This window comes from Pleurodeles waltl, chromosome 11 (genome assembly GCF_031143425.1).
Source record: "Pleurodeles waltl isolate 20211129_DDA chromosome 11, aPleWal1.hap1.20221129, whole genome shotgun sequence".
In the NCBI taxonomy this organism is placed as follows: domain Eukaryota; kingdom Metazoa; phylum Chordata; class Amphibia; order Caudata; family Salamandridae; genus Pleurodeles; species Pleurodeles waltl.
This window is the reverse complement of record NC_090450.1, coordinates 4,922,197-4,945,421: the sequence shown is the minus strand read 5'-3', so window position 1 is coordinate 4,945,421 and position 23,225 is coordinate 4,922,197. Positions and strand designations below refer to the sequence as shown.

Genomic DNA, 23,225 nt, shown 5'->3' with positions numbered 1-23,225 from the left:
AACGTACCTTGAAATGGGATTCATTTAGAAACTCAACTAAATTATGGGGGAAATTTTGCAAATTAATCTTTAGTTACTAACTGTCTGTTACTTTTTCCCGGTGTTCCACGAATGAGGTATTAGACGTGCATGGGATTCTATTTGGGGCTGTAAGAGAGTTATTCATTAGATCTAGTGGTGGAAACAAATGTCTGGGCAAAGAATCACGCTTAAGGTGCTTTGGCAAGATTTGTAATGATGCCAAGAGTAATCTCTTACGAGCAATAAAATCGAAAGATAGAACTGAGATAATTCACACTAGGCGTGAATATGCATCCGCTATTAAGACCAGCAAACATCAATGGGAAGAAACATTGTGGAAGGAGTTACTGCTGCCGGCCAGGGATGAAGATTCTTATCATTTCTGGACCCTGGTTGCCAGAAATAGGCGTAGTGAAAATCCAAGGCCTGACTGTCACATTTCGTCTGAGGATTGGGTTGCCCACTTTTCAGAATTGTACAGTCGTGAGCCTGCCTTTCCCTGTGTCTTTGAGAATGACCCTATTGAGGAACTGCCACCTATATCCAGCCTCACCCCATTTTCCCTTAAGGAAACTGAGATGGCTCTTAGGGCCCAAAAACCAGGTAAAGCCCCTGGACTAGATGGCATACTTGTTTAAATCTGATCTTGCTTATTGTGGTCCCTATATTAATAGGGAGTCCAATGCTGTTTTAGCATGTGGTACGTACCCTAAAACTTGGAAGGGAGCAATTATTGTTCCTATTTATAAAAAAGGCCAAAGGGGGGTACCGGGAAATTACAGACCTATTAGTCTGTTGGACAATTTACAAAAAATATTCTGTCATCAGGTATTGTGTAGATTAAAGGAGTGGATGGATGATAATCAAGTATTGAGCCATTTACAGGCTGGCTTTAGACAGAAGATTAGTACGGTTGACGAGGCTTTCCGCTTCCTCACGATTAAATGGAAGGTGGTGGACTTGGAGGCCAGGAAATTGTTTGTTGCACAAATCCTGGAGTGCCGGGCCCTTTGTTAAATCTAATTAAAGAGTTGCATTCAGGGAGCTATGCCAGAATTAGATGGGGGACACAAGGGGAGTTATTAGACGAGATTGCAGTACGTAGAGGGGTCAGGCAGGGATGTGTGTTGGCTCCTACACTCTTTATACTGTTTATTGATGTCTGCATCCCCTATTTAAAGGATTAATGGATTGCGACAGTGATGCACCCAAGATAGAGGGAGTAAGGGTGCTGTGTCTGCTGTTCGCAGATGATACCTTGTTATTATTAACTGCTTCCGGTCTAATTAATTTGCTCGAAAAGTTCACGTGCTTTTGCAAAGTTCATGGTTTGGAAATAAATACCTCCAAAACCAAATGTATGGTGTTTGGTGATCTCAAAAAAAAAGTTGGAAAGAAGATATATTTGGAGAGGGAGGCCTTAGAAAGAGTATTTGATTTTGATTTTCTGGGAATAAGGTTGGAGGACTCCCATAAATGGAAGGACCACTTATCAAAGTCCACCATGAGTTTTAAACAGAAATCTGGATGTATCTTGAGATATGTCGCCAAATCTCCTAGCTGTGCAATCACTCCTCCAATGGAAATATATAAAGCCCAAGCAAGGGGAGGAGTACTATATGGTCCATAACTATGGGGTTATTGTAACCTAAATGACTTGGAGAAAGTTGTAAAAAATTTTCTGAAAATGTTACTAAAAATACCGGCAAGCTCCCCGACTGTGCCCATTTGGCTGGATCTAAATCTTTATTCTATTTCACATATTGCTGCCCTAAGACCACTGATATACTGGATCAGGTATGGTCCTTGGACATCTTTGGCCCATATAGAGCCGGGCTTAGAGCTCTGATGACTGTGCAAGACATAAAGAGAGTAAGGTGGTGCAATTATGTGAAAGAAACTTTTTCCAATCTTGGACTGAGTAGTCTCTGATTGGACCCCGTACATCTTCCACAAAATGCTGTGCAGCTTATGAAAGATACATTTTGGCTGAGAGTACAAGTGAAATAATTAGCAGAGGTTCCCTCGTTCAGTTTAACTAATAGTTTTTTATCTCTGAAATGCCATTATGAATTTGAGCATTTTATGGATTTGATTGTACCCCCCTCGGCACGTGCACTTTTAATCAGATTTAGGTTGGGAACATTACCACTTCGCTCGTTTACTTGCAAATGGTCTAATTCAGGTGCAGACAATGATTTACGTCCAATGGGATGTGGAGTCGCTGAACATATAGCCCATGTTTTATTCTGCTGCCCACTTATCATAAGCAGAGAGCACGTTGGCTTAGCCCAGTCTGCAGATCCTTGGGCTTTGGGAGTGGGTCAGCAGCTATGAGGATTTTTAAATCAAACGCTCACGGCAATGTGGCTTGTTCATTGGCAAAGTTTTTGGAGGCAATTTGGCCTATCAGACATAAACTATTGAAGTCATGAGTATGCCACTTAACATTATTATTGCCATGAGCTGGTAATAGTAATTGGATGTCAATTTCTTGGTGAGGAGATAAGAACGAGTTTCTGTGTGCTGCGGATTGTAGCTATTTATTTTCCATTGTTATTGCATTTGAATATTTTCTTTTTTTAACATAACTTATTTTTTTTTTAAACGAGGGTTGTGAGGTGGCTGAATTGTTGTTTTTAATCCTTGTAATTTTTACTTAGAAGCTTTAATGTTAATTGTTTTATTATGTTGTAACATGCCTTTCTATGTGCTTTGATGGTATTTTATTTTATAGAAATAAAAGCTTACTACTTGTCTGTGCTGATTCTCCATGGCAGAGATACTTCGAAAGCATTTCAACCTGGTGAAACACTAGTAGGTAAAAACCTTCTTCTTTTACGTGTACCTATCCTCTCTAGGTCTATTTCCAAATAAAGAGCCACATGGTGAGAGAAGCTTATGGGAATTATTTCCAACTTCTTTCCCTGTCGGATGTGAGGCCAGAAAAAAATCAAATTAAACAACTAAATGGAATCCTTTGGTAGGCTTGTGAAATCTTATAGTGACTCTTTGGCATCCCTCCAAGGCTCTTTAATGTCATCTTCCTGTAACAACCTTGTAATTATTCTGTCTGGTTTTAGTTTATTTTATTTCTTATCGTTCTTTGACTAACTAACCTCCACAAACTGCAGAAAGTTAAAATCTCCTCCCAGAATAGCTGGGCATGTAAGTTCCTTAAAAGAAACAAGTAAGTTATCTAAAAATTGAGAGTTTTGTCAATAATACAATTTTTGGTAAACAATAGAAGATGGGTGCTGAAAATCGAAATTGTAACCCCCTACCCAATGCCTTCCTTATCTGAGGATGTTTTCAACTTTTCACTCAAACCCTTTTCTTATGAAAATAGCTTCCCCCTAATGGGCACCCCGAGGTGAGAAAACACATATAAAGCAAATCCAAGGAGGAACATAAAATAATTTATTTTATTGAAAGTGATCTTCTTAGAAAAAAATAACTTCAGGCCTCCTTTCTATCAGCCACCTCATTGATGCTTTACTTTTCTGTGGATTGTTCAGTCCATTTACTATATATATTATATTTTTAAATACATATCACTAAAGGCTGAATAGTATCTGGTATTATAGTTGTTTTTTTTCTTCTCAACCCAAAGCCTCAAGTTTGTAGAAGATTTCATCAGAACACCATTTTCACCTTTTATTTGTTTGTTCATTGCATCCTCCCTATCTATCCTCCCTCCCAATTCTTACCTCCAGACCAAAACGCCATCCACCAGGAACGCGGGGCATGGTCCACTCTAGCCCTCCATTTTCATAATTCCTTCACCTATTGTAGCATTACTGGCATTATTTTAGAAAGACCTTAAGGAATTGTAATATCTTAAGCCTCAATTTGAATTCAATAATGTATAGAAATATGATAACATGGGCTATAGCTATATAGGGGATCTTTAGATAGTTTAGTGGGGAAATGGACTTCATTGATCAAATTAAGACATGATTCTCTAAAATTAGAATGTGGTTCTGGTTGTCATTCCAAGAAATGACATCCTGTAGAAGCCCCAATTTAGGAAATAATAGTAAATATTCAGAGGAGTTAGTGTAAACCTTAGTTTGGGGTAAATTACAAGGGACACGTTGTTGGTATAAGAATCTGAAAGAAGAGATAGATGGCAGATGGATTGAAGACTGAAGATTCAGGGCCTCATTACAAGCCTGGAGGTCACATAAGATGGCCACCAGACATGCAGTGGAGAGACTGCCGCAGAGCTGGAGGTCTCCCCACAAGCCCCATTTCAAGGTTTCCACCGGGCTGACCAGTGGAAACTAAGGTGTCTTCCAGTCAGCCCAATGGAAACTGTGTGGTGGCATTGGTCTTGGCCTCACATTGCTGTCTCACAGGGCCCCTCGCACCATCGAAATGGGCACTGCTGGGCAGGGGGGCCCATGGCACTGGCTTTCTACCAGCCTTTCTATGATGCACAAATATTACAAATACATAAATACAAACTTGAAGTTTAGTATACAAAAATAATTTATTATTATTTGTTATTCTTTCAAATGAATGAGGAGTTCCAATGTAATAATGGAGATCAATTTATATATTTATATTTATTTAGAGCCAGGTTGCTGAAATTTGTATGTTTATAACCAACAAGAATATGACCCAGGTATTTTCTTTTACACCCAATAAAAAAACAAAAAAAAAAGAAAGTTTATCTTGACTACTTTTGAAGGGAGAGCATGGTTTTTCCTTTGAATGAAATCAAAATCATGCATCTGGATTCTAGAAAGATGCATTTTTAAGTCCAACATTTTCAGTATTAGAATTTAGTTTTCTGTATACATTCCTGCATTTCTGCCTTCGGATTTGGTAATTTCGGAATCCCAAATAGAACATGCCCAAAGTGTATAATGTTAGATCCATGTCTGTGTAGTTGTTTTTAAATTATTGGTGGTTGTTGGTCACACAGCCAGTGAGTGATTTGTGCAGAAAGAGGTTATGGGTATAGTTCTGTATCCCAGGTGCCAGGATTTCTTCAAGGTGTCTCCGAAAGAATGGCAGAAGAAGGAATTACAAGTCTTCTCTGATTTTGCATCTCACCTACTTCATTCAGACCAGTTCTCCCAATGACACGATCAAAGAAATAAGTCACATATATGACAATATGTTCCTTAATCCATAATGCCTCTGCTTACAGGATTATTTTCATTTAAAGTACTTTACAGTAGGTATATCAGCATCACCATCATTAAGGTCAGATTGACTAACCGTGACCTTAATCTTTCTTGAGAGTGTTAGATACGCTTCTAGTGCAGCCCAGTTGCTTACATTCTTTATTTGTCCGCCATGCCATAGTCACATTAACTAATATCACATTTTTTCCTCTGAGAACTATAAAAAGATCAAATATTTTTAGTTTCTCTGCTTTCTATTTTTACTCCTTATCCACTTGTTCCTTTTTTAAATGTTTAGTTACCCGAACTACTTCACTTATTGAGGTTCTTTCTAGAGACATGAATTTCTATTATCCTCTTTTGCCCTGAAGGAGTCTGAAATCTCTAGAGGTGTATGGCTGAAGCATGGAGACATTCTGACTTTTATAGGATCCATTGCAGAAAATCCACGAGTGTATGGTTAGAATTTCAGTGAAATTTAATATATTTTGCTTTCTTTCGTTATTTTACAGGAAAAAAAAAATATTTTTATTTGAAAGACTCCTTGCATTCTATTCAATGTCACAGTGCTTTTGTTACATACCTGTTCTACCCTTACCGTTCTACCTATGCCTAGTCAGTCTAGGTGTAAGTGTGAAAATGTATGGAATATGTAGGCAAGTCATGCAAGGTGTTTGTGAATACCAGTAAAATTGTGGGTGGTCAGCTAACTTGCATATATTACTTTCTTGTCACTTGCCTGGAGAAACCTACTTCCCCTCTTACTGATGTATTTTACGAGTGAATATTTTTAGCAGTCAGAAATGATCTCTACACAGAATAAGTATAAGAATCCTGTTTTTCTGAAGCGAAGATATGGGTTTTACGTAAACAGCTACGACAAAATGCTCTATGTATCCAAATCTACTCTTTGAATTTCCTTAGAAAACAAATCAGTAAATATGTCTACGTTCTATCTGGTTAAGCACATAATTCTATCCCTCTGAACATCACTTTGTTAGAGAACCACATGGGACATAAATATAATATTAAACTTCCAATCTTTCAATTCACTAATAGCACTACAAAGTCTTCTGTGCTTGTTTTGAAGGTAACACCATACCATTTATAACTTCTGACCAAGATAGTTGTTTGAAACAAATCATATTTACAATAAAGCGAGGAATGTTAATAATATAATAATTAAAAGTCAATTCTGATTTGAGATTAAATAGGAATTTAAATTACCCCTGCACCCTGGAGTGGGGATTGTGCTCTGTGTTGTCTTACAAAACTGTTGAAACCTAACTAATCCAGATTATTAAAAGTCTTTCTTGCATTACTTAACACAACCACAAACCTCTGAATAATGTTTCATGTGCCTTTATCACATTAGCATAGTCTATGGAACCCGTTGACGGGTAGGTACCTTAGTCAGTCTGAGACAGAAATAGTACTTACCTCCACTCCATAGCATGCAAGGAACAGGATGACTAGTGTGATGAACAGGTAAACCCTCCACATAGTGGGAATGCAGACCAGCTGTCACGGGACAAAAAGGAAGACATTTATGATAACATTCAACCATGTATCTTGTGTACACAACATTTAACAAAAACAGGTTCTGATACCTAGGAAACCACCAATCGAATGCTATCCTCAAACACTGTGCTCATTTGATTGAATAAATATCTTGAGTAATGCAAATATAGGGGATCTTCATTTAAATTCAAACTTTAATGTAATGGATCAACTGTTAAATTAAGTTTTTTGCAACTCAGTTAAAGGAAGTCATTTAGAAATTGTCAGATACAAACAAATTACCCACAAATTGACAGATGTCCTCTCTGTCCTATTTAGAACAGGTAATTTTTACGGATTCGTCTGTATCAACGAAAGTCATAATAATTCCCTAATTAGAATTTCAATCTACACACTTGTGTTTTCCCCCTTTCCAAAGTATTTAGAGTATGTGCTACAGTGGCTAACCAGACGTCGGAGCACCCAAACTTCAATATTCATTTTATTTATTTAAGCCTACATGATGTAGTAGACAATTAGATATATAGAAAGCAATAAACATAGATTATTTCAATTTAGCTATAAAAAAACTGGACCTAAAATATGCATATTTTGATTCACATTTAATTCTGAAATGTAACTAGTCTTGTATTCTTGTATTGAAATATGGTTACAGATTTTATTTCATACAAACCACATATAGCCTACCAACATTGCACTCTAAATTGAATACCCTTAATACAGGATAGGGCAACCCAGTATTGGCCAGGGAACTGGGTAAATAGTAATCAAACAACAAAATGTTCCTGTAGGATATGTTGACAAGTTACTTAATTATTGGTTGTACACTCCCGCTACAGTGGCTGTGAATGCAAATTCAAGAAAAGAGAGCGTACTGTTGTACAAAGACTTGCATTAGTATCCATATATCCATCAATGAGCCATGAATAAAACAGTATTTCTAAATCAACACTGTTGCCCCCCATTTAAACAAGATCATTCATCAACATAATTATTAGAATTCAAATCCAGGGATACTGTGACGGTACGACCTCCTTTTAACTGTGACCAAATCCTAAATCTGTAGCAAAAAAAAAAGTCCTTCTTTCACGGCAATGTTAAGGACACTTCAGCAAATGTAATGCCGCAGACAGTGTAAAGGAGGAGAAACCATTGACATTTTGCTTTCAAGAGCCCCCTAGGTCTGCGTGACCTTCATCAGGACTCAGTGTTGACAAACCCAAGAGCAGTGAAGAATAGGAAAAGCCAGCCAGGCACATAATTCGAGTCTGCTCCTTGCATGTTTGTGACAATGAGTTATGTTTTGGAGCTGACAGCTGCAGCTCTTTAACGTCTGTGGCATATTGAACCTATGCTACCTTTCGGAGCAGACTCGATCAGCTCTGCTAACCAGTGCTAAAGTGCTTTCGTTATCCAGTAAAATTAATCTACACTTTATTGGTACAGTTAGTTTACTTATAAGTTCCTAGTAATACATGTACCCAGGTCCTGTAAATAAAATGCTACCAGTGGGCCTGCAAAAACAACAGATGATGAGTGGAATGCAGAACAAATCAAACATCCACCCCAGTCACAGATCTGGGTTCAATCAATCCGTTTTTTTGCTTGCCATGCCATTCCAGTTTGGACCCAGCCATATGCAAATCAGTCTTGACCCCGTTACCCATGGGAATAGTCCATTCAGAACTGCCAGGCCATGTCCTCCCGGGCCAGAAACAAGCATCCTGGGATCGGTTTCTGGGAATCACCCTTCTTCAGTCAGGCTAGCTTGAATCTGGTGGCATAGCAAGCATGGGACCCACGTCTTGGGCATACCCTTCCCACTAAGGGCAACAAATGCAAAAACAACAGATAATAGAAACAAATCAAACATTCACCGCTAGTCACAGACTGGCCCTCAGCACCTGTTGTGCCACCCACTGAAGAAGCACTTTTCTCAGGCCTGCCATTGTGGCCTGTGGTGCAGTTTTAAACTGCAATTTTAACCTAAAAAAATAAACCTTTTGCCAGGCCTAAATCTTACTTTTCAATACATATAAGCCACCTCAATGTTAGGCCCTGGCCTAAAGGCTCACAGGGCACGGTGCCTTGTATTTAAAAAGCAGGACATGTGCATATCAGTTATACAAGTCCTGATAGTGAAAAACTCCTGAAGTTGTTTTTCACTGCTGCAAGGCCTAGATCTCTCTTTCACTATCACTTAGTTACCTTAGTTTATTTAATAGGTGCTAACTTTGGATTGGAAGCAGGTACAGGTGTCATGTTTAGACTAAGGGTAGGCGATAAACTCTGCTCTGCCGGCAGTGTTCGCGTAGTTTTGCCACTCCACTTGGAGCACGGAATGAGGCCAAATCTCTCAACCGCCGATGGAGCAGATTTTACCAGCACAGCAAGTCGCAAGTTCTGGCAACCTGGTAAAAAGCTTGACGTGGCTTAGGCAACCCAGCCACAGAATTATACTGGAGGGCTAACGTCACACGTTAGAGGGTGGTAGCGAGTTCAAGGCGACCCTTTTTCGATTGGAAGGTGAGGGAGGAGTACAGCCAATGGCCCCACGGTTGAGTTCTCATGATTTGCAGGTAAAGCAAAAATGCTGCTAATGCCCTATACTGTTGCATTCTCTCAATTGGTGGATAAAGGAAGGGAGTAGCCAATGGCCTGCACTATCACATTCTCTCACCATGATGTTGGTTGTTATATTAAGAGAACGCAGCTGAGCAGTAAACACTCATCATGACATTGGCGGTACATCCCGCTTACCGCCATGCTCACTGCCGCCAACATATCACTGGCACGGCAGATTACCACCACCCATATTATGACACACACATAGCAATCCGTCACTGTACAGACACACACACAAGTCAGCCAACCCAAAGGTCAGTGATAAACTGGCGGTACCAAAACACACACCACTACGCCAACAGAACTATGCCCACACCATTATGACCCACGAATCACAATGGCGGACATTCAACTGCAGTAAACCATTGGCGGTACATACCGCTGCACTCAAAATACACACACACAAACAAAACAACACTACATTGGACAATTCAAACTACACACACCTGACACACATACACACACCACACCCACACCAATATAAAACACACACACCACCCACAGCCCTTTACGACTAACAAAAATTGCCAACTGAGAGAGAGAGAGAGACACCAAGAGCACCCACAGAACCAGATCCACAGAACACCATCACCCATACACCATCCACGCACTTTACAGCACACACCCCAACACATCACCCCACACACCCTCACACACACCACTCACACTACACCAATGGCACCACAAAGACACCCCAGGTTCTTAGAGGAGAAGCTAAGGGTCATGGTGGAGGAAATCATCCGGTAGAGCCACAGCTATTCGGATCACAGGTGCAACAGACATCCATTGCTCGGAAGATGGAGCTATGGCGGAGAATTGTGGACAGGGTCAATGCCATGGGACAGCAGCCCCAGAACAAGGGACGGCATCAGGAAGAGGTGGAACGACCTACGGGGGAAGGTGCATTCCATGGTAGCAAGACACCAGATAGCAGTACTGACGGTGGATCACCACCTCCTCCCCCACAACTAACAACACAGGAGCAGCATGTCTTGGCAATCATGCATCCTGAGGGCCTGGCAGGAGTAGGGGGAGGACTGGACCCTGGTAAATCAAATCTTTACTACTACTACCCCTCTACCTGCATGCCATCACATACCCCAACCCCTAACCTCACCCCATCACTCCACCATCTCACATACACCCCACCATCACAGCCCACCCATCCCAATACCAAGCCCTGCACGTAACAGCAATGCATGGACCCCCTTCACAGACGTGCATGGACACCTATCACTAAAACATGCACACTAGAGACAATCACCTAGCCCACAAAATGACTACTCACAGAAGTCAAAGCTGATAGGGCAATCACAACCATAGAGGGCATCACACCCATGCACAAGATGTCACATGCAGTAACAGTAACACTGCACTTACATCCCCACAGGTCCCCCACCCAACATCACCGGAGAGGAGGTGCCAGCAACATCCAGTCCCCTCACAGAAGAGGCACACAGTGATGACAGCAGCTCTGGACGCCTGGATCTCGATGACCAACCTGGCCCATCAGGGTCTCCCGGACAGTCGGTTACCTAGACACAGTCCCATACCACCACAGAGCCTCCCCCCCTCAGGAAACACCACTACAGCACCCACCCAGTGGTCCCATACCTCTGTCCCCAGGACACCGCAATCAGCAGTATGTCCACCACTACAGGGACCCAGGACACCCCACAAACATAGGACGATCAGGGACCTGGGGTCAGTGGCAGTAGGCACACAGGGAAGCTGGGAGGACTGCTATGCGACAGGGGGAGGCCAGGCCCCAGGGATCTGACTCTCCAGGAGGCACTCACCGACATCCCGGGAGCATACCACCATTACCAGGAGACAATGGGCCAGATACTGGACAAGTTGCAGGATACGCAGAAGCTGCAGGAGGGACAGTACCTGGGGATCAGGGGGGACCTGAAGGACATAAACACCGCCCTGGTCACCATTGCAGGGGTGCTGGCAGACATGGTTAACACCATGAGGGAGGCAGTGGCACACCACCCAGCCCCTGACACTGGACACACTGATAAACAGTCCTCCACCTCCGCTGCCACTAGTGGACAGGAGACCCCGCCACAGGAACAACAGGCCACCAGCACCACTCCCCCTGCAGAAGGAGAACCACCCCGCAAACGGTCCCTGTGATCCAGGCAGAAGCCAGAGAACATGGCCAAGACCCCCGCCAGGAAATTAGACTCTCCTGATTGTCACCCTGTTGTCCCACTCTGTCACCCTGTCCACCTTGGACTGCCATTGCTCCCCTTCCTATGCCCCCTTGAACAATGCACCTTTGATACAAACAGACTGGACTCTATCCTGGACTTTCCTCTATCATCCCCCCAGCCCATTCCACTAAACCCCTCTACTTCCTAGCACTTAAATAAACACCCTTTGAAAAAATACAAGTATGTAGTATGTCAAATGATTTGAGTATATATTTGTTTAACAAGGTTTAAACACTGCAAACCAACTGTACATGAATGTATACATAGGAATGACCTGTAGTAGGCTGCAGTCAACATACCAGGTCCCAGAGTGGGGCACAGATATCTGAAAATAGAGATGTCAAAGGGTACAGTAAGTGGCCATAGAATTGGGAGACTCTGCCTGCCATGTACAATGTCCAACACAGAACTGCAATTTAAAGTGAGGTTACAGTGTCTTACCTGTGTGTTACTGGAAGTACTGTTGCATTATTGCTGTTCTGTTGTCCTCATCCTCATCCTCTGCCTCCTCATCTTCACTGTCCACAGGGTCCACTGCTGCCACACGCCCATCTCCAGCCTCATCCTCCTTCAGAAAAGGCACCTGCCGTCTCAAGGCAAGGTTATGCAACATGCAGCATGCCACGATTATCTGGCAGACCATCTTGGGTGAGTAGTACAGGGATCCACCAGTTAGATGGAGGCAACAAAACCTGGCCTACAGGAGGCCAAAGGTCCTCTGGATAACCTTCTTGTCTGCCCACATGCCTCATTGTAACGTTCGTCTGCCCTTGTCCTGGCATTCCTCACTGGGCTCAGTAGCCGTCAGAGGTTGGGGTAACCAGAGTCACCTGCAAATGTCGAGGGACACATGTTAGACACACACCAACCCTTATGGCCAACACCATACCCATACACTAACATCCACTGGGTGGCAACCAGGGTTCACCTATTAGAAACACCCGGTGCCTCTGGAGTTGAGCCATCTTATTTGGGATGCTGCTATTCCTCAGGATAAAGGCATCATGCACAGACCCAGGATACTTAGTACTGACATGGGAGATGTACTGGTCTGCCAGGCACACTATCTGTACATTCATCGAGTGAAAGCTCTTTCTATTTCTGAATACCTGTTCATTTCTCCGGGGGGGGGGGGGGGGGGGGGGGCAAATGCTATGTGTGTACCATCAATAGCCCCAATAACGCTGGGGATATGTCCCATTGCATAGAAGTCACCCTTCACTGTGGCCAAATCCTCCACCTGGGGGAAGACGATGTAGCTGCGCATGAACTTAATCAGGGCAGCCAACACTCTGGTCAGCACTATTGAGAACATTGGCTGTGACATTCCTGCTGCCAAGCCCACTGTCACTTGGAAGGATCCAGTTGCCAAGAAATGGAGCACAGATAGGACTTGCACAAGAGGGGGGATCCCGGTGGTATGACGGATAGCAGAGATTAGGTTAGACTCCAATTGGGCACACAGCTCTGTGATTGTGGCCCTATCCAATCTATAGGTGAGGATAATGTGCCTGTCCTCCATTGTTTGCAAGTCCACCAGGGGTCTGTCCAAGGGTGAAGTCTCCAACTCCTATTCATCCGCAGCGGTTGTAACCTAGGGGGTAAAATGGGGAGCAGCTGGTCAGTATTCCACATTTCCAAGCACTACACTGCATTGCATGTTGTCACTGTAACACAATAATGTTGGATAGGCCCAAATAGTGCATATGTGTACTGTGACGCAGTTAAGTGTCATGGCCTTCCATCCCCCCCTGAAATGGCATCCGCCTGTCCTGTGTGGAGGGGCAAGTAGAAGTGAGGTTATTCCGCTGACGTTGTGCGCCGTTGCGGGAGGCGGTCGGAAACTGCCGTGCAACTCCTCATTGGTTAACATTGGGCCCTATGGGGTACAGTGGCCAATGGTGATGTACGCCGGCGGTGACGGTACGCACCACCGCGGATATGACCGCCATATTCTATCTGTTCACTCACTTGCTACCTGACCTTCCACAGGAGAGGACCTACACTGCAAGTGCTGCTGTGACCTGTGTCTGGAACCTACCATGGCTCGTGTCACTGGGGAGAGGGCCCCTGCCTTCACCTCTGCGGAGTTGGAGAGACTGGGGGGTGGGGTCCTACCCCAGTACTGAATGCTGTATGGGCCTCCAGACCAACAGGTCAGTACACTGTGAGCACGATGCATGTGGCATGAATGCATCGATTGCTGTGTGTGAGGGCCTCGTGTAGAGGGGGTTGATCGAAGGGTCCTGAGCAGTGTGCTGCATGTATGGAGAGCAATGTCTGTGCGTAAGGGGATGTGAGGGCTATGGTGGGCCCTGAGTGTAAGAGGCCAGACGGTCTGACTGATATCTTTTTCCATGTGTATTTTTCTGCAGCACAACGCCCATCAGAAAAAGGGTACATGGCGTGCCATCGCCAAGGAGGTGCGGTTACTGGGTGTCTACGGCAAGCGGAGCACCCACTGTCGCAAACGGTGGGAGGACCTGAGACACTGGGAATAAAAGACTGCGGAGGGCCATCTAGGGATGGCCTCCTAATGAGGAATGGGTGCTCGTCGAAACCTGACCCCCCTGATGGCCCACATACTGGCGGTGGCCTATCCGGAGCTGGATGGGTGCTTGAGGGCATCACAGCAGCCACAAGGGGGTGAGTATGGTTTCCCAATATACTACTTGTATGTGGTGGGGTAGTCTCCGGGTGTGGGATGTGGGCCTGTGAGTGCCCCTAGGCCAGGCCGGGCATTGCAGGCTAGGTCCCAGGTTGTGCGAGGTCTGAGGTACACCACCTCATACCAAGCTAGTAGGCATTCACTACTGGGCAGGGGTCTGTGAGTCTCAGGTATTCTGCTATTGGCATTAGGTATTCCTGTCATTGGCCTGGTGACTAGCATTGTGACTGTTAGTGCATTCCCTAGTGCATAGGGCTGTGCCCTGTGTGTGTGTGTGTCGTGTACTCCAACGGTGGTGTTGGAGCAGCCATTGACCAAGTGTATCCTTTGTTTCTCCCCTCCTTTTTGTTTTGTCACCCTGTCCTTCTGTGCATTAGCATCATGTGGCGGAGGAGCAGAGGCACCGGTAACAGAGGAAGCTGCATCCCACAGGCCCAGGAGGCCAAATCCACCGACAGTGAGGGCACCAGTGGGACAGAGGGTGAGGGGAGCACCACGGCGGGGACAGGAGGGGACAGTTCTGACAGTGATACCTCCTCCGATGGAAGCTTCCTGGTGGTGGCAGACACCTATGTGGCCATCCCATCTACAGGTACAGCCACCACCCCCTTACCAGCCCCACCCTCCCAGCAGCCCCATCAGCGTGTTTCCCGTGCCCGATCACCTAGGTGGGTGGGCCTCTCCTTCACCCCAGGTACCTCAGGCCCTTCCCCAGATAGCCCTGCTGCCCTGAGTGAGGAGGCTATTGACCTCCTGAGATCCATCTCTGTTGGGCAGTCAACCATAGTGAATGCCATGCAGGGGCTGGCAGCCCATTTGCAACAAACAAATGCATTCCTGGAGGGCATTCACACTGGCATGACTGCCCAACTAAGATCAATCCAGGCTCTGGCCTCCTCTGATGGCAGCCATTGTCCTTGTTTCAACCCTCCCCCCTCCAACTTCCTCTGCCCAGTCCCATTCCCCTCAACCCCAACCTATCCCAAGCACACAGCCAGACCAGCATGCACACAAGACAACACACAGGAGTGGCTCAGGCAAACACAAGCACCACACATCATCCCATAGGCTCTCACACAAGCACCATCCAGAATGAGACATACCAACATCCACTGCCTCCACTGTGTCCCCCTCTTCGTCCACCTCCCTCCCAGTTGCGTCTACACTCACACCTGCATGCACTACATCATCATCCACTACCTCCATCACCATCACGCCTATCACTACACGCCCCTCACTGTCAGTCACCACCCCCACATCCATGCACACGTCCCCTGTGTCCTCTCCCACTGTGTCTGTGCCCCCTCCTCCCAAAGTACACAGATGCATGCACTCAGACACCCAACAGCATTCCACCTCACAACAGCATCCAGCCCATGCACCTGCACCCACAATCTGCAGACAGACACCTCCTACAACCACTTCCTCTTCCTCCACTCCAAAACCTTCTCCCACTTCCCGCCCCAGTGTTCCTAAGAAGCTCTTCCTCTCCACCATTGACCTCTTCCCTACCCCTCCCCCCCGTCCTTCACATCGGGCCAGGATGGTCAGAACCCAGACGAGCACCTCAGCCACACAGTCAATGGCCACAGTAGTGTCGACAGCTACTGCAGGTGGCAGAGGCTCCAGGGAACCGGGCACCAGCACTGAAAGTGTGCCTTCACCAGGTGCGTCAAGAAAAGGCAAGGAGGTACCCCCAGCTGGCAAAAGGAAGGGCAAGACGGCACCACCATCTGGCAAACGGCAGGGCAGGAGGCACCACCAGCTGGCAAAGGGAAGGGCAAGGAGGCACCACCAGCTGGCAAAAGGAATGGCAAGAAGGCACTCCCAGCTGTCAAAGGGAAAGGCAAGGGGCTTGCACCAGCAGGCAGGAAGGACAGGAGGCCTGGTTCTGGGATTCATTCGGTACCTCCACCACCAACCATGGCGGTTCAGCCATCTGAGGCTGCAGGGGAAGGGCTGGAGCCTCCCCCCACCACTGCCAGCACCACCAGCAGCACCGCCAGCGGCACCACTGCCAGCAGCAGTAGCCCCAGTGGGAAGCCGTCCGAGGCTGCAGGGGAAGGGCTGGAGCCTCCCCCCACCACTGAAAGCACCACCATCTGCACCGCGGCCAGCACCGCCACCTGCCCCGCCGCCAGCAGCACCACTGCCAGCAGCAGCAGCCCCAGTGGGCAGCCGTCCGAGGCTGCAGGGGAAGGCTACAACCCTTCCCCCCACCACTGCCAGCACCGACACCAGCCCTGCCACTGTCACCACTGAGCAGTCGTCACCGCCGGCGGACAGTGTGTAGTTGTGCCTCCATGGGCTGTAGTGCGTCCTGGCCCCTGCAAATCCTGTGGGTGTGACACCCAGGTGAGAGACTAAACCTTGCACTCCCCAAGATCAGCATCACAGGGCACAATGCCTCCTCCAGAACCAGTGGAAGAAGCCATCACCTCACCCACTCCTTTCCAGGATAAAGCACACTGTGCACAAGGCCCCCTCCAGAACTATTGGAAGAAGCCGCCCACTCACCCCCTCCTTGCCAGGATGAAGCACACTGGGCACAATGCCCCCTCCAGAACCAGTGGAAGAAGCCTTCCACTAGAGAGACTGTGGCCTTGCACTCCCCAGGACCAAGCAGTGGGCAGACCACCCATTAGAGAGACTGTGGCTTTGCACTCCCCAGGACCAAGCAGTGGGCAAACCACCCACTTGAGAGACTGTGGCTTTGCACTCCCCAGGACCAAGCAGTGGGCAACCCACCCACTAGAGAGACTGTGGCCTTGCACTCCCCAGGACATCGCACAGGGCATGTGGCCCCCTCCCGGACCAGTGGTGTTGTGCCATCTTCCGGCTGAGGTGCCCCCCTCTTCCCCGTCCCCCTGAGGTGCCTGTGTATTTTCAAGCTGATGCCCCTGCAGTGCTCTCTCCGTGTTGTTGCAGGAGTGAGGTGGGGCCTTGGCCTATGTGTTGTGCCCCTGTGGCCCACGGACATTGAGGACTGGGCAGTGTCCCTACATTTGTAAATATGTATATATTTTTTGATTTTGAAGCACCTATTTATACTATTTTATCTTATTACACTCACTTTCTTCAAATCCTTTTGTCCTTGCATTATTCCTGAGGATACGGGGTGAATATGTAATGTTACTGCATCTGGTTGTGTGTATCGTGTTGGGGGTGTTGCGTGTGTTTGTCACTCTCCTTTTCCTCCCCCCTCCCTTGTGTGCTAGAGGGTAGTACTCACTGTGGTCGTCTTCGCCGGCGTTGATGTTCGTAATGCAGGAAAAGGTAGACAAGCATGGGCAAGATGTGCAGCTCCGTCTCCATGGCGTCGTGGTTGTTCCCTGAGTCTCCAGAGGTGAGGCCTTTGACTTCTGTGTTCTGTTTCCACCATGCTTTTGATGTCGTTGGTACCACCCCGGAAAAGGTGGGGGATAGGCCTGTCTTAATACAGTGGCTGGACCATTGTCCTCCTCCTGGCTATTGGTGGTTACCACAGTGGTGCTTGTTGCTACCGCCTTGCCAGTCGGTGTGTTAAAGTGGCTGTCTGTGAGCGGTTGCAGCCGTGGTCATAATTCCATTTTTGTTACCACCGGCCTGTTGGCTGTATTACCGCTGCTTTATCACCAACCGCCAGGGTTGTAATGAGGGCCTATGTGTAGATATATTATAGAAAATTACAGATCGCTGTATTGCTGTCAACGTTGCCCCACAGCGCAAAAAAAGTGTTACTTGAAAATTTTTGTAGAGAAAGTTTTTGTGGTTGTTGTGTGCTTTCCACATAATATTTCATGCCTCCTTTTATTCACATATCTGGTTTTGGTCAGTGGTTAATGCTGGTAGTAACTTTTTTAGGTCTTACGGAAACATGTGTGGTTCCCGTGCAGACATGCCAATGTTGCTGTGTTAATCACAACCTTTATAATTTCTCCAGGCATTAATGAGCGTTAAGTCCCCTTGGGCTCCAGTATTGTGGCTATTTGGACAGTGTGCAGGAGGAACTCTGTAATCTGCAGCTCTGCATCCTTACAGTTGGCTTCAATGGCCTTCTGGCAGCTGATTGGAGATAAGGGCCGAGCTCCACTTCAGCACATGCTGATGCCAGTAAAACTAAGGACCATTTACTGTCCCCAAGAATGAAGGTGACCCCAGGTGAGCCGCTCGCTCCAATGACCTGGTCCCTGTATCGCGCCTGCACTCCATTGTGATCAGCAATAACTTGTGACTTGTCCTGGAACGGTGGGACCAGATTATTGCAATTGGCGCTCTGTGCTTCTAAGAGCAATTTTTGTACCTAAAACTTTATTTGAAATTACAATTATTTATTAAAATGTACTCTATGTTTATAAATTGGTTTGGGATTTTTCTTGTGCTTAGTTTTCACTTTATTACTATATGTGTGGTGCATAAATGCTTTATACAATACCTTTAGGATACAACTGACTGGTTTGGTGCCAAATTACTTAAGGGTTAATCGTAGATTAATTTAGTGACTTTTAGAGTTCATCAAGACAAGGACTGTGGTTGTTGTCTCAGTGGAGCTTCCATCCCCTCAACTAATAACCCATTTTCTTACTCCAACTTTTGTGTGGTGATGCTCCTTAGAGCACAGCAGTTTCTGGTCAGAAGCACAGATAACAGAGGTACATAGAGGTGTGAGGCTTCAGTAATTATATCAACCAAACTGAAAGTTAGATCAAGAAGACAAAAAGTTGGGTGTCATCTAAAGGTTCCCCTTCATCTTGCACAAAAGAATCTGTAATTCCACCACTCACCCATACCATCAACTGAAGGGCAGTGCTTCCGCAGCCCCTTGCTGGCAAAGTCTTTGTGGAATTTCAGTGTCTGTATCTCAATCATCAATGTACAGGAAGTCAACAAATACCCTTCCACTGCCTGGGGAAGCTGTCCTCATCCACCTTTTGTGCAAGGCTACAACAGGGACAAAGGAATCCGACTTTGCAGTTCTAATTAATACTTTGTGTCAAACTTTAAGGATTATATCAGAAGACATTCTCCTTTTCGGTATTTGAATTATTTGTGCCATGTTGCTGCTATCATGGAGTCTCTGTGGGAGTCTTTATGACTTTGGCGGACGGTGTAAACTATCTGCTGAACTCCCAATGGGCAGGTTGCCGCCAGTGCGGCCGCCTCCCTGCAAGGCCCATTAAGAGTCTGGCCTACAGCATTGTCTGTGGCTCGTAGTCGAGCTGGCAGCAATGCTGTAGTGCGTAGCACCTCTCGCAAAGTTCATTGTCTGCCAACCAGACAGTGAAGTTTGCAACGGCCTGTATGTTTGTCCCACCATTAAATTAAACTTCCTACCTCTCACTTGATTAGCTGTCATTGCTGAGAAACTGTGGCCTAGACCTTCACCTACTCTGGTGCCTTTCAAAGTAAATATTGCAACATTATCTCACATACAAAGAATGTTGCTTCTTCCACAGTTCTGCATTTTCAGACTCCATGTAGGGGTGGGCATAACTGGTATAAATTGCAGTAGCGTAGTTATGCAAAATAAAATCAAAACATGCGTGAGGAGTGTAATCCACCATTTCGTGCTATTTTCTTAGCACTTAAATAAATCCTCAGGTCCAAAATGGTGGACCAAAGGGTCTAAAAATAGTGGTAACTGCAACAGAAGAGGGACTGCAGCATCCTCCAGTAACTCGTGCTTTGTACAAACATCACAACCTTTTCTTCATTAAAAGCTATTCCTGCAACCTAACAATACCACATGTTCTCCATATCATCTGCTAATCCCAGCAACCATCTGCATGCACTTACGTACCCCCCGCCACTAGTGATCACATCTAACTCCCATTGTTTTAAACCACCACAAAGAACCTAGAATAAATGCATGGAGGGGATTTCTTGAAAACAGAAGCCTAATCCGTATAGCCACTGTGTTAGAAATTGGGGGCTGATTTAAGAGCCCCTAGCGCCTCCTTGCACCACATTAGCATCATTTTCTTTAACACTAATGTGGCCCAACGATGCCAAAATTGCTGCACCAAATTTACAAAGTGGCACAATGCATGCATTGTGTCACTTTGTAACACTTTGCACGGCATTATGACTGTGCCAGGCAAAATGTATGCAAAGAGGGGGCTCCCCCATTAAGGGGGCCCAAAAAAGACGCAGATAAATCTAAAATACTTCTTTGATTCATTTATTTTGGGATTGTTTTATTGTCCTTTAGCAATGACTGTGGTTGTTTCACTTGTTATAATTTCATGCCTACATTTGTCGTGAATTGTAGCAGGTTCGTGTCACTCCACTGACCAACAAATTCTTTCTAAGTTTCTGCGACCAAGCGTGCCCGTTATGGTGTCATTTTAACATTCTAATGCAGTGTTATCCAAAGCTTTTAGAACTATGACCCACTTTTTAGAACAAAACCCTTTCTTGACCCACCTGCCTTTAATGGACGAGATGGGCGTTTTTTTGTGTGTAACTTAAGCATTGTATGGTAATGCACTGTCATTACGTGGCACATTTGCCAATGAAATTGCCCCACATCTGCACTGACATATGGTTTTACTAATAAAAATATATTGCAACAAATGGTAATGTTCAGAAATTGATTTTCTGTGAATATTTATCATTTGTGCATCATCCAAGTAAGTGTTTTCAATTGTTTTGATCCTATTAAAATCTCTGTTTCCAGCATACTTCATAAAAGTGCTCCACTTTTGCTTTCCTAATTGCTGGATGCATACAGGTATTTACATTTTGTTGTGTATTGTGAAAAAATGGCACATGATTCATTTTGAAACCTCCACTGAATTTGCAGTCAGAAAAGGAAATGTAAACAACAACCCTGCTCGGAATATCCCTGTTCCCATTTAGCACCTGCCCGAAGCAGGACCTGGTCCCCACATGCAGTTTTTAACCTGGTAAAAACTGTATCTGTGTTACTCCCAGTTTTGTATTGAGAAATTAAAAATACCTGGAGTTAGGTGTGGAGATATTGGCCGGAAATGTTAGTTCCATCTGCCCAGTATCTCCACACGACAATCAGTCAAACTAACAATCAGGAGTATTTATCAAAGATACAGTAGAGCAACAGAGTAAGAACACACAGTAAGATGGCTGCTTCTCCTGTTCACTGGAATGTAGATCAATGCCCCTGACTTTGACTCCACCCAACTGTTTGAGTACATCTTTCAGGTGATGCATTAGCACCTCCTTCCAGGGGCAGCTCCATCGCAGTGGCGAAGGAGCATCGTCCCAGTAGATAAGCGCCAGCAGCTGAAAAATTAAACAATATTTGACTATTGTTTGCATGTGCAGGGAGGGGCGGGGCTGGGCCTTGGGAGGGGAGAGGGGGAGAGGGGGAGTGGAGTGCACTTAAGTGCGCTTGTCAGTTTGGCCAGCCATCTTAGGCCAGTCAAACTGACATGAACACTTAGGTTTCTCCAACCTGGCTGTATTGCACAGCTGGGTTGGAGAAACAGCACATACTCCATTGCACTGTTTGTGTGGTAGATCTAACCACTCAGACCAATCCTGTTGCTGCTCTCATGCTACTTATAGCATGAGAGCAGCATCAGGATTGCGTGGGGAGTCTGTGCTGGTGTCCCAGGGACTGCTGGGACACCATCAGGAGAGAAGAGGAGCGAGGCGGCAGGCGGAGGTGCAGCAGCACAGGTACGTTTTTTAAAATTGTTATTATTATTTTATATCCCCCTTCCCTTCCCCCCTACCCACCTCTCCCCTTCAGATTTGCGGTGGTCAGCACTGCCTTCTACTTGGCATTTCTTCTATGCTTAATGTTAGAAAATGGTGTAGTATTAACAAACTGAATGAGGAATTGAAAACAGCAAATTTATTTTAATTCAAGACATGTTGTACCTCCATTCCAATGTAAACGTCTTCAATGTCAGCAAAAATCAGGAAAATACAAACTGCAGTTAATGCAATCACCAGGATTGTGAAAAAATCTAAAATAGCAAAAAACAAGCATGCATTTTAGAAACTGTCAGACAAACGTGTTAAAAACATAGGTTTCCTGCAAAACACATTTCATAAAATGATGGTCACTTTGCTGCTCCTTATAGGAGAATTTGAATAGGTATAGAAAAGTATTTAAAATGTGTTTCTAGTCTAGAATTGCTCTTAATGCTTACAAAATATTATGACATGTGGACGTCCAATCTAGGAGGAGGCAGTTGTCGTGGAGAAACACCACAATCTCAAATTTTGGTATCTGAAGGAAACAACTGTTCCATAGACATTAGGAACTTTTACGACAGTACCGCTGAAACGTGGAGTTAGGGATCTTTGTCTTTTGTGGTTCAATGATTTGAATATCAGATACATATTTAACCACAGTTCATTGCTTGATGTGGAGCCAATGTAGCATGGGCAATGGCGGGATGACCAGATGTTGTTTAGACATTCTGGCCACTGTGTGTTTTACCAATTGGAGCCTGTGCAATGACTTTTCTGGAAGATCAGGGTAAGAGGCATTGCATTAATCATGTTGGGATGAGCTAACAGTATCTTGTATGAAAAGCCAAAAGGATGGAATTTCCATTTCAAAATATATAGATGAAAAAGTAAAAGCTGCCTACAGCAGTGATTGAAGTGGAAGCCGTGGCCATGAGTCTAATTTGGCTCCAGGTTTTTCAACACAATAATATCTCTGGGCAATCCCTTGATCCCCAGTGATACCGATGAAGGTCAAAGACAATAAACTTCAAAATATACGAGTTTTGATCCCATTAAGTTTCAATTTATTATAGGACATCCATTGTTCAACTGGTTGTAAACAGTCAAACAAATTATGTGAGCTTGATTCCAGATTTTGCAAGATCTCTGTGTTGCTACAATACATTACCGCAGTGTACTGATTTTGGAAATGTTGCCTATTGTAGAACTATTCTGCACACTTATTTATGATATTTCATTTGTAATAAAGCTTTTTTAAACTTAAAAAAACAATAATCTGTGTGTTGCTATCATTTAACAAATGTCTAGCTGAATGATAGAATGAGAATAGCAGAAGAGAGCACATATAAACTGAACAATAAAGGA

The 23,225-nt window shown here is 45.1% G+C and overlaps 1 protein-coding gene across 1 annotated transcript in view; it reads right to left on the bottom strand.

Annotated features, from left to right (window-relative positions):
- Positions 1-23,225, bottom strand: part of LOC138265210 (probable cation-transporting ATPase 13A4) — a 389,906-nt gene that overhangs the window by 8,186 nt on the left and 358,495 nt on the right. The window contains 2 exon segments of the mRNA XM_069212761.1: positions 6,600-6,680; positions 22,041-22,129. Of these exon segments, the coding sequence (XP_069068862.1) occupies positions 6,600-6,680; positions 22,041-22,129 (170 nt within the window).